The sequence below is a fragment of the Dendrobates tinctorius genome, unplaced genomic scaffold, assembly GCF_039654945.1.
Source record: "Dendrobates tinctorius isolate UK_male_01 unplaced genomic scaffold, ASM3965494v1 ptg000054l, whole genome shotgun sequence".
Classification (NCBI taxonomy): Eukaryota; Metazoa; Chordata; class Amphibia; order Anura; family Dendrobatidae; genus Dendrobates; species Dendrobates tinctorius.
Genome location: NW_027361722.1, coordinates 2,106,160 through 2,124,257, shown reverse-complemented (window position 1 = coordinate 2,124,257; position 18,098 = coordinate 2,106,160). Strand labels below are relative to the sequence as shown.

Genomic DNA, 18,098 nt, shown 5'->3' with positions numbered 1-18,098 from the left:
CTGGAACGCTTCCATGGATCCCGGTGATTCTGAGAATATTTTTTCATGACATATTGTACTTCATGTTAGTGGTAACATTTCTTCGGTATGACTTGCGTCTATTTGTGAAAAAAACTGAAATTCCGTAAAAATTTTGAACATTTCGCAATTTTCCAACTTTGATTTTTCATGCCCTTAAATCACAGAGATATGTCACACAAAACACTTAATAAATAATATTTCCCACATGTTTACTTTACATCAGCACAATTTTGGAACCAAAATTTTTTTTTGTTAGGAAGTTATAAGGGTTAAAAGTTGACCAGCGATTTCTCAAAAATTTACAAAACCATTTTTTTTAGGGACCACATCATATTTAAAGTCACTTTGAGGGGTGTACATGACAGAAAATACCCAAAAGTGAGACCATTCTAAAAACTGCACCCCTCAAGGTGCTCAAAACCACTTTCAAGAAGTTTACTGATCCTTCAGGTGCTTCACAGGAATTTTTTGAAAAAAAAAAACAAAAAAAACTAACATTTAACTTTTTTTCGCAAAAAAATTACTTCAGATCCAATATTTTTTTATGTTTACGATGGAAACAGGAAAAAATGGATTAAAAATTTGTTGTGTAATTTCTCCTGAGCATGCCGATACCCCATATGAGGGAGAAAACCACTGTTTGGGTGCACGGCAGGGCTCGGAACGGAAGGAGCGCCATTTGACTTTTTGAATGCAAAATTTGCTGGAACAATTGGTGGACACCATGATGTGTTTGGAGACCCCTGATGTGCCTAAACAGTGGAAACCCCCCACAAGTGACACCAGTTCTCTGAGGGGTCTAGTTTCCAAAATGATCTAGATGTGTGGTGAGCACATTGAACCCTCAGGTGCTTCACGTAAGTTTATAATGTTGAGCCGTAAAAAAAAAAAAAAAAATCTAAATTTTCCTCACAAATGTTTTAGCACAAAATATTGCATTTTCATAAGGGCAACAGGAGAAATTGCCCCAAACAGTTTGTTGTACAATTTCTCCTGAGTACGCTGATAGCACATATGTGGGGGAATGCTACGTTTGAGGCACAGTGCACAGCTCAGAAGGGAAGAGGCGCCATATTGGAGTTCCCATTGTGGTGGAAAGGTTTGAGGGTGCCATGTCACATTGGCAGAGCCCCTGAGGTGCCAGAACAGCAGAGACCCCCCATAAGTGAACTCATTTTACCAACTACACTCCCCAATGAAATCATCTAGGGGAGCAGAGATCATAGTTTTATACCACTCAGCGGTGAAGAAAGAATAAACTACATTTTTACCACTAAAATGTTGCTTTAGCCCCAAGTTTTTAATTTTCTAAGGGCTAATAGGAATTTTTTTTACAACAAACTGAGGTTCAATTTTTCGTGATCGCGTCAATACCCTACATGTAATCGGGAAATATTTTTCAGGCACAGTGCAAAGCTCAGAAGGGAAGGAGCGCCAAATGTTACTGTTATGGTTGGCAGGTGGCATGACCCCCCTGGGAGAGCCCCTGAGGTGCCAGAACAGCAGAGCCCCCCCCCAATAAGTGTCCCCATTTTACAAACTACACCTCTCAATGAACTCATCTAGGGGTGCAGTGATCATATTGACACCACAGGTGGGGCACAGAATTTTATACCATTGGGCAGTGAGGACAAAATAACTACATTTTTACCACGAAAATTTTGTCTTAGCCCCAGATTTTACATTTTCACACAAGAAGTAGGTAAAAATGGCACCAAAATTTGTCTCACATTTTCTACTGAACGTGGCAGTACCCCATATGTGGCTGTACAGTACTTAGCCATACGGAGAGACTCGGGAGGGACGGAGCCAGGGCCGGCTCCAGGTTTTTGAGGGCCCCGGGCAAAATCGTCTCAGTGGGCCCCCCCCCCTTTAACACCACGATTCATGATGCACAGATACAGCAGAGAAATATAGGTATAGTACAATGCCAGATTTCACTTCTCACCGCCGCCGCGACCTCCCCCATTGAAGTCAACGGGCCGGGTACTGAGTACCCCACGGCCCTGCGCGGGGCGCTCCATGTCCATTCCTATGTTTATGGCTTACAGATAAGAGCAGGTGTCAGATAGTCAACGCTTGGAACATACCATTCCTCATAACTGAAAGCGGGAGTTCTTATTACATAGTTTTCCCTGCAGTCACAATATAGAAGATCTCTGAGATGTTTTCCCATAGGAATGAAGGGGTTGGGTCACTGACTTACCATCTGAAAGGAGCCCTGTATGTAATTGTGGAGTGGAGGATGTTGTTTTACCACCCAGCCTGTCCGTCCCGCCCTCCTGTCCTGGGAGTAGGACTGCCCAGCCAGGTGTATATACACAGACACCCAGGATCAGAGCAAGCTCCACTACTGCACACTAGGGTGACCGCAAAAAATCGATGTCGGAATTTTGTCCGTCTGGACCCCACAAAACGATTCCCCTTTCCAGATATTGAGATAGCCAAAATTTGAGCTCGATCAAACGACGTTAACCCGTGCCGCTCGTCACTCAAAGTTTGAAAAAATCCAAATTGAGGTATTTTAAGATTTAGGTATTTTGCATAGTCTGTTAGACTATAAAGAATGTGACAACAACATTGCAGAAATAGCCCTGACCAAATTTTCGAACCATTTGTGGTATTTGAATGCAGAGTTGGTGGGATTATCGTTTTTTGATCCCACCATTACAGACAATGAAAAGTTGTTAATGGCTAATAAATTGCTCAGTAGCACAGATGAACCATCAGAGCACGCTAGGGTTGTAAATCCAAAAGTTAGGAAAGAAAAATTAAAAGAGGTAGGAAGTAACCGACTTTAACGACCTTCTGACAAAAGATGAAGAACAAAAGCAAAATGTCCTGCAAGTTGTAAGCAAATGTCGAGCGTTATATTCTGACGTTTCAAAAACTACTTTAACAAAAGCTCTAGAATAGATTAGATAACTATGTAAAATTATCAACTCATGTAGGTTAGCGTGCTCTGATGGTTCATCTGTGCTACTGAGCAATTTATTAGCCAGTAACAACTTTTCATTGTCTGTAATGGTGGGATCAAAAAATGATAATCCCACCAACTCTGCATTCAAATACCAAAAATGGTTCGAAAATTTGGTCAGGGCTATTTCTGCAATGTTGTTGTCACATTCTTTATAGTCTAACAGACTATGCAAAATACCTGTCATGATCACGTGTGTCGGGTCGCAGATGATGCCGCAAGGCGAACCCATAACACACGTGACCCTGGATACACCGCCTCCAGTGGGGCGAATTTAAATAATAGAACGTGCAGGTGGATACGCCGCCTCCACCTGGTGAATTTAGGTATTACACGTTATAAATATATTTCTGGAAACACCGCCTCCAGAAAGGCGCATTTAAATAATAAGGGGGGAACCTGGGAAACTTTAACAATGGTGGGCCCTGCGATAGGGAATGGGGACATGGAGACCTCCTAAGCTCCCCTGAGCCAGTGTCCCTGCACTCCTAACATTCCCTAAACAGGCTCCGCACCTGTCGCCGCACGCGTACCTTAACGCCCTTGCTCACCCTGACCCTAAACCCTCACTAGGGAATGGGTCGGTGCGGAGACTAATCCCACCACTGCACAAATAACACACATGAGGAAAGAGACAATACAGGGGAAACACCTCTTAGCTTTGCTCTGTTGCGTGCGCGCCTAGCAACAGAGCCCACCACCTGCGTGCATCTTCCCCTCACCCTGGATCCATCACCATAACTGGATCCGTCACCATCGTGCAGCCTGGGAGCAGAGTCCATCACCACTTGCAGCAGTCCAGTACACAGAGTCCCAAGATGAGTCCAGCCACTGCCAAGAATCCAAGCATGCTCGAGTCCAGTTCTCAGCAACCAAGTCGAACATGCTGAGTGCAACCCTCTTCCTAGTCGCCACTCCTCTAAGCCATGCCCGCACCTCCCGCCGACACCATAAACTGCGACTCCACCAGGCCATGCCAGTCCTTCCTGCAGACACCATTAGCTGGCACTCGTTCTCTCTGGCTGACTGCGCAGGACTCCTATCCAGCTCCATCATTCCACCAGGCTCTCCAACAACTCAGCAAGAAATATCACCAGCCGTGAGTGAACACCCTGAGACCCATTTATAGAGTGTCACACCTGAACCATAATTAAGTGCAACCTAACCTAAGGTGCAATACCACTCAACCACCACCGGGGACAGTCAAAACACCTTTGAACTTAACCAAAGTAATAAAAGTTCACTTTGTGCTTTTAATACCGCCAGATCCAACACTGGATCATGACAATACCTAAATCTTAAAATACCTCAATTTGGATTTTTTTCAAACTTTGAGCGACGAGCGGCACGGGTTAACGTCATTTGATCGAGCTCAAATTTTGGCTCTCTCAATATCTGGAAAGGGGAATCGTTTTGTGGGGTCCAGACGAACAAGATTCTGACATTTTTTCCTCCCCATATGAGATCCGGTCACCCTACTGCACACTGACACTGCACGCTACACAGTGCCACTCACTGCCACCCCTTCTGGTCCTACCAATGGAATCCACATCTACTTCGACAACAACTTCCATGATGAGCGCCACTGTCAATAAAGAGATGGTCAAAATTCTGTTACATGTTATCATGATCCATGCTGGATTGTGACAGCGAAAAGCACTTGTAATCTTTTTTCTTCTTTAAGCTGGTTGCTTAAAGTGAGTTTTGCCCCCGGTGTCCATTAGGGTCATTGCACTGTGGTGGTTTCAGTTCTAGTTTTGCCCCCATTGGCCATTAGGGTCATTGCACTCTGGTTACTTTAGTTTAGTGCACTTGATTATGAAGCAGGTGTGATTGCTGGCTCTTACCTATAAAAGAGTGTCAGGTGGTTGCAATCACTGTTGGCAATATTGGTCTTTTCCAACCATCCTTGGTGAAGGAAGGAACTTGAGAAGAGTCCCGGGCAGCTCAGTTAGAATCCTGGAGTGGCAGCTATGGTGTCAGCGAGGAGTTCTTGCAAAGCTTGGAGGAGTGGCAGCTATGGTGTCAGTATGGAGTTCTTGCAAAGCTTGGTGGAGTGGCAGCTATGGTGTCAGTGAGGAGTTCTTGCAAAGCTTGGTGGAGTGACAGCTATGGTGTCAGTGAGCAGTTCTTTCAAAGCTTGGTGGAGTGGCAGCTATGGTGAAAGCTGCACTCAGATGCTGGACTCTGTTGCTGGAAGAGAGCTGCACTCAGATGCTGGACTCTGTTGCTGGAAAGCTGCACTTGGATGCTGGACTCTGTTGCTGTAAAGCTGCACTCAGATGTGGGACTCTGTTGCTGGAAAGCTGCACTCAGATGTTGGATCCGGTTGGAGGAAAAGATGCACTCAGGTGTCGGACTCTGTTGCTGGGAGCATTAGCAACACAGCAAAGCTAAGTGGTGATTCCCTGTTTGTCACTTTCGTCAATGTGTGTTTTAGTGCAGTGGTGGGATTAGTTTCTGCACTGTCCATTTCATTAGAAAGGGCTAGGTGCAGGGCGAGCTAGGGTTCTTAGGTTCCAGCTCGGCAACAGGTGCGGAGCCTGTATAGGGACTGTTAGGAGTGTAGAGACTGGCTCAGGGGAGTGCAGGAGGTCTCCACGTCCCCGTTCCCTATCGCAGGGCCCTCCATTGTATCAGTTTCCCTGATGTTTATTATTTAAATTCGCCCTGCTGGAGGCGGTGTATCCAGTTATACGTGTAATACTGAAATTCGCCTGCTGGAGGCGGTGTATCCGGCTGCATGTTAATCATAGAATCATAGAATCATAGAATCGTAGAGTTGGAAGGGACCTCCTGGGCCATCTGGTCCAACCCCCTGCTCAAAGCAGGATTCGCTAAATCATCCCAGTCAGATGTCTGTCCAGCCTCTGTTTGAAGACTTCCATTGAAGGAGAACTCACCACTTCTCGTGGCAGCCTGTTCCACTCATTGATCACTCTAACTGTCAAAAAGTTTTTTCTAATATCTAATCTGTGTCTCCTCCCATTCAGTTTCATCCCATTGCTTCTAGTCTTTCCTTGTGCAAATGAGAATAAAGTTGATCCTTCTACAATGTGACAGCCCTTTAGATATTTGTAGACAGCTATTAAGTCTCCTCTCAGTCTTCTCTTTTGCAAACTAAACATTCCCAAATCCTGCAACCTTTCCTCATAAGACAGGGTTTGCAGACCGGTCACCATTCTGGTCGCTCTTTTCTGAACTTGCTCCAGTTTGTTGATGTCTTTTTTAAAATGTGGTGCCCAAAACTGGACACAATATTCCAGATGAGGTCTGACCAAAGAGGAGTAGAGGGAAATAATGACTTCACGTGATCCAGACTGTATGCTTCTGTTAATACATCCTAGAATTGCATTTGCCTTTTTTGCTGCTGCATCACACTGTTGACTCATATTCAGTCTGTGATCTATTAGTATACCCAAGTCTTTTTCACATGTGCTGTCACTTAGCCCTATTCCTCCCATTCTGTATATGTTTTTTCCATTTTTATTGCCCAGATGTAGTACTTTGCATTTCTCCCTGTTAAAAACCATTCTGTTAGTTGCTGCCCACTTCTCCAGTTTATTTAAATCTTTTTGAATCCTCTCTCTCTCTTCTCTAGTATTAGCTATCCCTCCTAGCTTTGTGTCATCAGCAAATTTAATCAGTTTACCCTCAATTCCTTCATCTAAATCGTTGATAAAGATGTTGAACAATACAGGGCCCAGGACAGATTATTTTATTTATATTATGTTATATTATTTAAATTCGCCTACTGGAGGCGGTGTATCCAGGGTCACGTGTGCCATAGAAATTTGCCCTGCTGGAGGCGGTGTGTCCAGTCACACGTTGACCATCACACATGTACATAGCTTTCTTCAATAATATGTAGGGGAACCACACAATAGGGTCACAAAGATGCGAGTTCCATTGGTGGCACCCTCATCTACCATACAGCTATGAGTTGTGAATACCCTTTAACATTTGCTCTGTGGCTTCTTTTCTAAATTCCAGGAATGGAATCCTTGCAAGTCAAAATCGTACAAATCAATTCATTTTAAGCTGAGCAATTATATAGTAAAATACCCATTTTTGTGACATTTGTATTCCATAACACCACTGAAAGATTTTATGAAGAGCAATAGTAAGGAATCATTATATCGGAGTGTAACTTTCATCCTAAAACCACAGTCATCAGGAACCATAAAAGACTGCCTCCGGATTGAATTATTCCCTCCATATAATATTATGCCTGTGCGATGGCAAAAAGTCATATTCCAAATACAATGCATTAGCAAAACAAATTGCAATCTCCAGCCGAAGCGTAAGGCGAGAAAAGCTGTTATATTGTAAGGGAGCAGGGGAGCAATGGAAGGCATTCTGCAAGCTGGAAACGTTACGATAATGATGAGGTCGAGCTCACGATTCTCTTACCTTATACCATTATATTCATTTTACAATTTAACAGAAAAAAATCATAACTCAATCTAATTATATGATGGGGTGATTCTAGAATTCTAGAATTTTTAAAGCTGAAGTTCAGTTTCGTTGAATATATTGAATATCATGGCTTTTTTTGTAAATATTAACAGACACATGTAGATAGGATATGCCGTCACATAAATAGGGGGATTCAACCTCTGGGCCCCCCACCATGGCAGGGAATTACAGGCAGCCCCATTTATTGTATAGTGGCTTGCTGGAGAACCAATGTAGAAGACAAAATTGAGTAGGGGATTTAGACCTTAATCAGCTGTCTGCAGACACCGGATGTCAGGATATGAGCAGGCACAACCCTGGGAGCTGCCTGTTCTCCAAAATTCCCAGTAAAGTTCCTGGAGCCTGGAGGGGTTCACATTCCCCATTGAGGGTGCTAGGGTCCACCCAAGTTCAACACTTCAGTATGGATGAGAGAAAGGGGCCATCCCTTAGTAGATAATTGTGTCCTCCTTGGCAAATTAAATGGTCAGCTCTTGTGTTGATTATTTGTGATTGCTAGGTCCTGGAGAATGATGGTTGAGGCCGGGGTCTTGAGTTTGGAGACATTGGAGGTTGTTGGTGTTGCTTTGCTAGGTCTGTTAGGTGGTCACCCCCCTTCCCCCCCTAAAGCCAGAACTCACCTTTCTTGTGGGTTGAGAACTTGAGATGAGAAGCCGGGAGATGTGTGTCAGCCAGTGTCCGGTGCGGCGGTGAGCTGCTGCAGCAGGAGCCGCCGAAGAGAGGAGCCTCACTGAGCGCCGGGAGATGTGTCCGGTGCGGCGGTGCCAGTGCCAGCTGGAGCTGCCGCAGCAGGAGCCGCCACACCACTCACTGACTTGGAGCGAGGAGCCTCACTCAGCGAGCGCCAGCCACTTAGGTCTCAGGAGATGTGTCGCCCGTCGGAGTCCGGTCGCCGGTCCCTCCGTTTCCAGAAAGAGAGGCTCCTGCGTCCTTCGCCCACCTCGTCCTGTCTCCGCCTCGTCACTTCCTCCCTGCAGCACACGTGAGAAAAGACAGGGGAGGGGAGCTCTCCACCAATCAAAGGAAGACACTCCTGGGCTGCTGGACTCTGGCTAACGGCGCGCGTCTCCTGCCGGCGCCACTGAATCAGATTCAAGGTCGCATTCCCCATCAGCCAGACAGTGTGTGGGCCCTTCCGTCGTGCCAGGGCCCCAGCACTTGCCCGGGTACACCGGGTGCTGACGCCGGGCCTGGATTGAGCGCTATTTGCTTCCTGGAGCACAGATTTTTCTAGAACAGTTTCCATATACAAAGCCTCTAATTGCTTGAAGAGCTGAATCCACGCTCAGGTGACCACATTTGGGAAACTATACCCCTTGGGAAATTTATCTACAGGTGTAGTGATGATTTGGACTCCATGGGTGTTTTCCAGAAACAAGCAGCAATAAATGCTGCCGAGTGAAAATTGCAAACTGCCGTTGTAGTGACCAGTACGCTGTAGTGACCAGTATGTTGTAGTGACAGAACGCTGTAGTAACCAGTACGCTGTAGTGACCTGTACGCTGTAGTGACCAGTACGCTGTAGTGACCTGTACGCTGTAGTGACCTGTACGCTGTAGTGACCTATACGCTGTAGTAACCAGTACGCTGTAGTAACCAGTACGCTGTAGTGACCTGTACGCTGTAGTGACCTGTACGCTGTAGTGACCAGTACGCTGTAGTGACCTGTACGCTGTAGTGACCTGTACGCTGTAGTGACCAGTACGCTGTAGTAACCAGTACGCTGTAGTGACCTGTACGCTGTAGTGACCTGTACGCTGTAGTGACCAGTACGCTGTAGTAACCTGTACGCTGTAGTGACCTGTACGCTGTAGTGACCTGTACGCTGTAGTGACCAGTATGTTGTAGTGACCAGTATGCTGTAGTGACCAGTATGCTGTAGTGACCAGTATGCTGTAGTGACCAGTACGCTGGAGTAACCAGTACGCTGGAGTAACCAGTACGCTGTAGTAACCAGTACGCTGTAGTGACCAGTACGCTGTAGTAACCAGTACGCTGGAGTAACCAGTACGCTGTAGTAACCAGTACGCTGTAGTGACCAGTACGCTGTAGTGACCAGTACGCTGTAGTAACCAGTATGTTGTAGTGACAGAACGCTGTAGTGACCAGTACACTGTAGTGACCTGTACGCTGTAGTGACCAGTACACTGTAGTGACCAGTACACTGTAGTGACCAGTACACTATAGTAACCAGTACGCTGTAGTAACCAGTACGCTGTAGTGACCTGTATGCTGTAGTGACCAGTACACTGTAGTGACCAGTATGCTGTAGTGACCAGTACGCTGTAGTGACCAGTATGTTGTAGTGACCAGTACGCTGTAGTGATCACTACGTTGCAGTTACCAGTACGTTATGCCCAGCCCTTTCTTCTGGTAGCATGCACCCGTAAGTTAGGCAGGCTCTCATTGCTTCAGAAATGCCAAACGTGGACGCAATATGTGGTTTAGGTATACTGTGGGCTTCAGAAGGGAGGGGGGCATTTGGATTTGGGAGCGCAGAATTTCCTGAATTTCTTTTGGGGAGGGAGGAGCTATTTCGCTTTTCCAGAGCCTTTGTGCTACCAGTAACATGGAAGCCCCTATATTTCCATTAACAGATGACGGACCTGAGTGGGGACTTGCTTTTTTGTGGATTGAGTTGAAACGTTTATTGGGAACATTTTACATAACATTTGGGATCACAGTTATCCTGCCCTCTACACTGAGCACTTACTTTGGGGTTTCCATCTAAATCTCTGAGTGACGTGACAGATGAAACCCCCGGTGGATCCATTCACTATAATGAGGCAGCAGAGATACTCTGGACTCCAATTAAATCTGTTTTGTCCAAATCACAAAAAATGGCACTTCCATATACAATCTTAAACCAATAGGGGCAGTAATTAAACTGTCACTAACAAGAAGAGAACCATACATAAATAAAAAAAAAAATTTATTTGATCAATAATAAACGCCATATAAAAACAGGTACTTATCCATGATTTCAATGAACATACCCCAAAAGGGGACACTAACCATATAAAAACAACCATAAGAAACAAAAAACACTGCGCATGGTATATATCAAGAGAGAAAAATAATATTCAATAAATATAGAATAGAGTAACAATGGTTTGTGCCCAAGGCATCAACAATATGCTCCGCATGCACCCTATACTATTTCACTAGATATCAAATCGAAATATAACCTCTCCATTCTAATGCCCAGCAAATTGGTTTAAGCAGAATTACTGTGTCCCAATGTAATCAATAGAAACCGTGCCATGAGATTACTTACTTTAGTAACAATGAAGGTTGATGATCGTGGTGGTGAACCCCGACCAAGTATTGAGTGCATTTACTGATCATACATGTCAGGAGGACAACATTTCAGATTTTACAATCATTTTTCAAGCCGGTGTTATAAAGTATTCTAATTTCCTGAGATAATGACTTTTGGGTTTTCATTGGCTGTAAGCCATAATCATCAACATTACCAGAAATAAACCCGTGGAATATATCACTCTGTGTGTAATGACTCTACAGAATAGAGGAGAGTCACTTTTTGATGATATTCTAATGTTGTGAGAACCTGTGTGTACTATTAATAATACCATATCGGTACGTCATAAATACCCATAACGTTAATATATATACAGTTAATGACGGTGCGCTGTGTAAGGTACGAGGACTCTGATTCTCTGTATCTGAGTTTCTTCACATCCCGGCCTCGGTCTTCCATATTCTCTGGATCAGGATGAAAAGAATCTTCTTCTTTCTCGTCTCCTTTTCTTTATCCACAGGACGATCTGTAAGGAAATAAGCAGTTATAGGAGGCCACTATGTGATAACGCTCCTCAGGGAGGAAGATCTGATCATCTCTGTTCTTTTTAAAACAAAACAGAAGAGCAAAGTCCTCAGACACCATTGTACACCGGTGCCACACTCCGCCAGCGCCACACTTCCCTAGCACCACACTGTGCCAGGGCCACACTCCGCCAGCGCCACACTCCACCAGCGCCACTCCCCTAGCGCCACACTCCCCTAGCGCCACACCCCGCCAGCACCACACTCCCCTAGCACCACACTGTGCCAGCGCCACACTCCGCCAGCGCCACACTCCACCAGCGCCACTCCCCTAGCGCCACACTCCCCTAGCGCCACACCCCGCCAGCACCACACTCCCCTAGCACCACACTGTGCCAGGGCCACACTCCGCCAGCGCCACACTCCACCAGCGCCACTCCCCTAGCGCCACACTCCCCTAGCGCCACACCCCGCCAGCACCACACTCCCCTAGCACCACACTGTGCCAGCGCCACACTCCGCCAGCGCCACACTCCCCTAGCGCCACACTGTGCCAGGGCCACACTCCGCCAGGGCCACACTCCACCAGCGCCACACTCCGCCAGCGCCACACTCCGCCAGCGCCACACTCCCCTAGCACCACACTGTGCCAGCGCCACACTCCGCCAGCGCCACACTGTGCCAGAGCCACACTTTGCCAGCGCCACACTCCGCCAGCACCACACTCTCCTAGTGCCACACTGTGCCAGGGCCACACTCCGCCAGCACCACACTCCCCTAGCGCCACACTCGCCTAGCACCACACTACGCCAGCGCCACACTCCGCCAGCGCCACACTCCCCTAGCGCGACACCACGCCAGAGCCACACTCCCCTAGCGACACACTCCGCCAGCACCACACTTCCCTAGCGCCACACTCCCCTATCGCCACACTCCGCCAGCGCCACACTCCCCTATCGCCACACTCCGCCAGCGCCACACTCCCCTAGCGCCACACTCCGCCAGCGCCACTCCCCTAGCGCCACACCCCGCCAGCACCACACTCCCCTAGCACCACACTGTGCCAGTGCCACACTTTGCCAGCGCCACACTCCGCCAGTGCCACACTCCCCTAGCGCCACACTCCGCCAGCACCACACTCCGCAAGCACCACACTCCGCCAGCGCCACACTCCCCTAGCGCCACACTATGCCAGTGCCACACTACGCCAGAGCCACACTTCCCTAGCGCCACACTTCCCTAGCGCCACACTCTGCCAGAGCCACACTACGCTGCATTATTTCACTGTGTAGACATCACAGATTCAGCAATCAGCACCAATATCACTGCAATCATCCTGGAGGAGACGGACGTCCTGACACAATTCTCAGGTTCAGCTTTCTCTAATATAACCTGGTGGTGACCGGGAAGTAAGACTCCATCATATCCTGATCACTACTATACAATCGCTGATTGACTGTATACAAATTGATCGTCACTCTTATAATGGTCTGTTCACATGGGGATTTTATGTTTAACCTCTTAGTGACCGCCAATACGCCTTTTACCTGACCTGAGATATAAGAGACTAGCCTCCCCCCCCCCTTACAGGTGACAATCCGGCAGCTGTCGGCTGTACACTATAGCTAACAAGTTGCTGTATCAGCCACGATCAGTGTTTGCACCGTCCATATCTGTTTAAAGCCTTAGATGCCGCTGTCAATAGTTAACAGAGTGTAGGGGGCTTCCTCTTTATCCCCACTGGTGCCATCAGATCAGGATCGTGTGGTCCTGATGTTTGTCATGGCAATTCACGACCAAATAGCATTTCGGTGGTAATAATGCAATTTTTCATTCCGATCATGCCACTTTGTATTAATTCCTCAACATCACCTGAAAGGTTAATAAACTACCTGACTGCAGTTTTCAGTATGTCAGGGGGTGCTGTTTTAAAATGGTATCACTTTTGGGGGGGTTTCCCAATGTATAGGACCCACAAGTCCGATCTATAATCAGGAACAAGCGCTTGTAATCGGCCGCTGTAAATGATAAGACAGTCACATTAATTACACACAGATATGGTCAGTACCGGTCAGTGATGAGCTGCAGACCAGTCTTCTTTTTTTCTTCTGTGTTTTTCTCCTCATCCTCAGTCTCCATCTTCTTATAACGCCACCACTATAAGACAAGAAACAGGTCACATCGGTCACGGCTCCACGCCTCTAGCCCGGTCATAAGTGATCCCTCCTCCACGTGTCTACATTGACCCCATATACAGATCATACAGTGAGATCCGGAATCTCATGGAAACAATCAGCAGTCATTGCTGACCCTCGCCCATACATTACATCACACCTGTAGGGTTTCATGGAAACAGTCTGGAGGGAAGAGACAGTGACTGTACTGTATTATTATTATTATTTATTTTTATTATTATTTATTATAGCGCCATTTATTCCATGGCGCTTTACATGTGAGGAGGGGTGTACACAATACATACAAGTACAGTAATCTTACACAATACAAGTCCGCGAGGGCTCACAGTCTACAAGGGATGGGTGAGGATACAGTAGGTGAGGGTAGAGCTGGTCGTGCAGCGGTTTGGTGGATCGGTGGTTACAGCAGGTTGTAGGCTTGTCATATGAAACCATGATCAAGTTCATATCCAGAGCTACTTTTGCCAGTCTCTAACTAATTGTCATTAGCTTCATAATAGGGAGATAAGAGTAGATGTCCATGGGAGTCACTCATCCAGTCTTCTCCTGAAATAAAATCATTCACCGACTCGGATAAGGTGAAGTCAAGTCCCCTTGTTGTGTCACCATGATCTTCCTGCTGATGATCCAGGAGGACATTCTGCTTCTCCTCTGGACGATCCTGGGAATACAGAGGACTGGGACTTCTCTCTGGTGGATTTCTCGGACTAGACCCATCTGGAGATGTGAGGGGCTGGTAATTCTCCATCATGACGTCTTTGTACAGATCCTTGTGTCCTTCTATATACTCCCACTCCTCCATGGAGAAATAGACAGTGACGCCCTGACACCTTATAGGAACCTCTCCGCTCAGCAGCTCAGTGATCCTATTGGTCAGTTCTAGGATCTTCTGCTCATGTATCAGTGAATGAGGTTGGGGCTCGGTGATGTCACTCGGGGTCCTGTTCCGTCCTCCTGACACACGGGGGGGGGTCACACACTCCCCAGATGATGTCTTCACTACTGTGTGATCCTCTCCAGTGATCCAGTAGATCATCTCCAGGGTGAGGTCTAATATCAGAGCAGCCATGTGGCTTCTGTCCTGCTATATAAATTATTTGTATATTTATCGTTATAACATTTTATTTTTTTCATTATATTTCTTTTCTTAAATTTCTCCTGCCATAAAGATACCACCAATAGAAACAGGAGACAATGACAGGTGATCTGTAGTAACTGACGTCAAGAAGGTCAGGGCTGGATAATGGGTGATGTTTAGTTACCGGGATCAGGTAGGTAAGGGATGGATGATAGGTAATGACCTGCGTCAGTGCTGTATGATGTGTAGATACCGGTGTCGGGGATGGATGATGGGTGATGTATAATGACCGGCGTCAGGAAGGTCAGTGATGGATGATGAGTGATGTGTACTGACCGGCATCAGGGAGGTCATGGTTGATGACAGGTGATGTGTAATAGCTGGCATCAGGGAGGTCAGGGATGGATATGAGTCAACAGTGTGATGCAGCAGCAAAAAAGGCAAATGCAATTCTAGGATGTATTAACAGAAGCATACAGTCTAGATCACGTGAAGTCATTATTTCCCTCTACTCCTCTTTGGTCAGACCTCCTCTGGAATATTGTGTCCAGTTTTGGGCACCACATTTTAAAAAAGACATCAACAAACTGGAGCAAGTTCAGAAAAGAGCGACCAGAATGGTGACCGGTCTGCAAACCCTGTCTTATGAGGAAAGGTTGCAGGATTTGGGAATGTTTAGTTTGCAAAAGAGAAGACTGAGAGGAGACTTAATAGCTGTCTACAAATATCTAAAGGGCTGTCACATTGTAGAAGGATCAACTTTATTCTCATTTGCACAAGGAAAGACTAGAAGCAATGGGATGAAACTGAATGGGAGGAGACACAGATTAGATATTAGAAAAAACTTTTTGACAGTTAGAGTGATCAATGAGTGGAACAGGCTGCCACGAGAAGTGGTGAGTTCTCCTTCAATGGAAGTCTTCAAAGAGAGGCTGGACAGACATCTGACTGGGATGATTTAGCGAATCCTGCTTTGAGCAGGGGGTTGGACCAGATGGCCCAGGAGGTCCCTTCCAACTCTACGATTCTATGATTCTATGATTGATAGTTGATGTGTAATGACCGGCGTCAGCGAGAAAAGGGCTGGATGAAAGGGGATGTGTAGTGACCAGTATGGATACACAGGGTCAGTGGGTGCTCTCGTCTGCTGACCCGGCTGTCTTAAGAAAGACTGCACGGTCCATGGCTTATCCCACTGAACGCCTGCACTCCTTTCCCGTGGGTAGAACACTACTCAGGCAACACAGGGTGAGGGTACCTCAATCCGGTAAGACTTTATTAGATCACCAACTGGTAACATCATATATTACATTCCCAACAAAGACACAAGATGGTGCAATTGACAGAGTCTCACCCTTCCATTGGCTAGCCGGAGATTAGAAACGCTGTGATTTCAGGGCATCTTGGGCTAAAAACTCAACCAACATCAACCCGCTTTTGGCTGGCACTCACAAAGTGGAGGTAGCATCATGCTTAAGAAGCTGACCGAGCACAGCAAGGTATGTTGCCAAAAAAAAATTGTCCCACCCTGGGTTCTTGTGGGCTCAGATGCGACACTAAGTTAGTTCTCACGGACACACAATAAGTGGGATAGCTGAGAAGTCTGAAGTCAATAGCCAAGCAGGTATGTCATAAACAGAGGGACGAGGCAAAGGCATTGTCAAGTAACAGTCTGAGGTCAAACTACCAGGAGGAAAGCAGAACAGAGCAAAAGGATTAGACAAACGGATGGTTAGAACAAGGTCAGGTAGAGATATATCGATAGGCAAGGCACTAGGCACAGGGAAAACACTGCACAGACAGCTCAGCATGCCCCTGCACCAGACTGGACAACTGAGCTGTCAATCACTGCACAGACAGCTCAGCATGCCCCTGCACCAGACTGGACAACTGAGCTGTCAATCACTGCACATACTGAGGGGTGGAATCATTACATCAATGTTAGGCAGTGGAGCAGTTCTGTAATCCAGCAGGAGGAATTATTGTCCTTTTGCTGAAGTCCTGTAGCAGGTCCCATTTTATATGCCTCAACTCCCATTTCAGGTCATTGCCCCACAGGATTGAGGAGAGATAGTCATGGCTGTTCCCTCATTGTTCACTGGTTCAATTAAACTGCATAATTGCACCTCAAATAATGCAGACTAGTACACTGCAGGGGACTGATGCAATCTGTAATCAGCAGGCATTCCACAAATTAACATGCAAAAAGGGGAATCAGACTGTCTCACACTAAACTATGGCTTATGACCTTTGACTTACTGAACAATAGGAAGGAATGGTACATCTGGTAAAAAGGAAGAATAGTTCACCCCCCACACACAAATGGCCAGAATGACATGGAGTCATCAAAGCCGACATCAGGGTGGTAAAGGCCCCGTTACACGTAACGATGTCCCAGCGATCCCACCAACGATCCGACATGGATGGGATCGCTGGGACATAGGCTGATCGCTGGTGAGATGTCACATAGACAGCCCCTCCAGCGATCAGGACCAGCGAGCAAGCTGGTTTCCAATGTAAACAGCAGGTATCTAAGAGCCGCGCGGCTTTTAGATACCCGATGTTTACATTGGAAACCATTGTCGCTGATCGCTGGTCTCTTGCTGCGATGCGTGCTGGCCAGCGGGAGACCAGCGATCAAAAAATGGCCCAGGACGATGGAGCACGATCAGCGATACCGGCAGGGGGCCGGTCGCTGATCCCCGTCACACACAGCGATCTCGCTGGCGAGATCGCTGTGTGTGACGGGGCCTTAAGGGTTAAATGACGGGTAATGTGTAGTGACAGGCATCAGGGAGGTAAGTACAGTGTCCATTTTAGGACATTATCAGATGTCAAAGTCAAACATCAGAATAGTGTCAGTTTGATGCTAAATACCCTGAGATGTGGCTTTGACATCTGACTCTGAGAGAGGTAAGGGCAGGATGATGTGTAGTGATTGGTATCATGGAGGTCAGGGCTGGATGATGGCGACCGATGTCTTATATGAGAATTATGGGCTGGAGACGAGGATCACTAATAATCATAATAATTCATTATGGTTTTCCAGTGTGTAGTAAAGCATATTTTGTGTTCGTGATCTTTTGATAATTTGTCCAGAAAAAATAAAAAGTCACGTTGGCGATCCTGTCACAGAGGTCAGTGCTGAGGATGGGAGTCCTCTGTGACTCTACATCCCAGGGCCCTGGACTGATTGAGATATACAGACTCACCTTTATCAGCAGAACGATGGAATTTATCAGAAATAAGAGACTCATCCCAACAACAATTCCACCAGAGGATCGAAGCCGAGAAGATCCTGGATCTGAGGAGATAAAGACACCGGAGCTCAGTTATAATCTCCGACTGTTTCCTGCCTCCATATTATTACATGTGAGGAGACATTTCTAAGACACTCTTGGCGCGATTCATTGAGACCGGCGTTGTGCTCCTCAGTCCTAAAGGTCGCTGAAGTGAGAAGCACCTGAATCATTAGGAGCCGCATGACACTGGAAGAAATAGGTGAATCTTACATGTGAAAGTGGGTACAGGGGCGGTTTGCTGTGGGTCGGAATGGACTTCT

General features: G+C 46.6%; 1 protein-coding gene across 1 annotated transcript in view; it reads right to left on the bottom strand.

Moving 5' to 3' along the window:
- Nucleotides 1–10,410: 10,410 nt before the first annotated feature.
- Nucleotides 10,411–18,098, bottom strand: part of LOC141091440 (uncharacterized) — a 31,947-nt gene continuing 24,259 nt past the window's right edge. The window contains exons 4-6 of the mRNA XM_073577005.1: nucleotides 17,749–17,840; nucleotides 13,332–13,420; nucleotides 10,411–11,265 (exon numbers count right to left, since the gene is read on the bottom strand). Coding sequence (XP_073433106.1) covers nucleotides 11,250–11,265; nucleotides 13,332–13,420; nucleotides 17,749–17,840 — 197 coding nt within the window. The 3' untranslated portion in view covers nucleotides 10,411–11,249. The remainder of the gene's footprint in view (nucleotides 11,266–13,331; nucleotides 13,421–17,748; nucleotides 17,841–18,098) is intronic.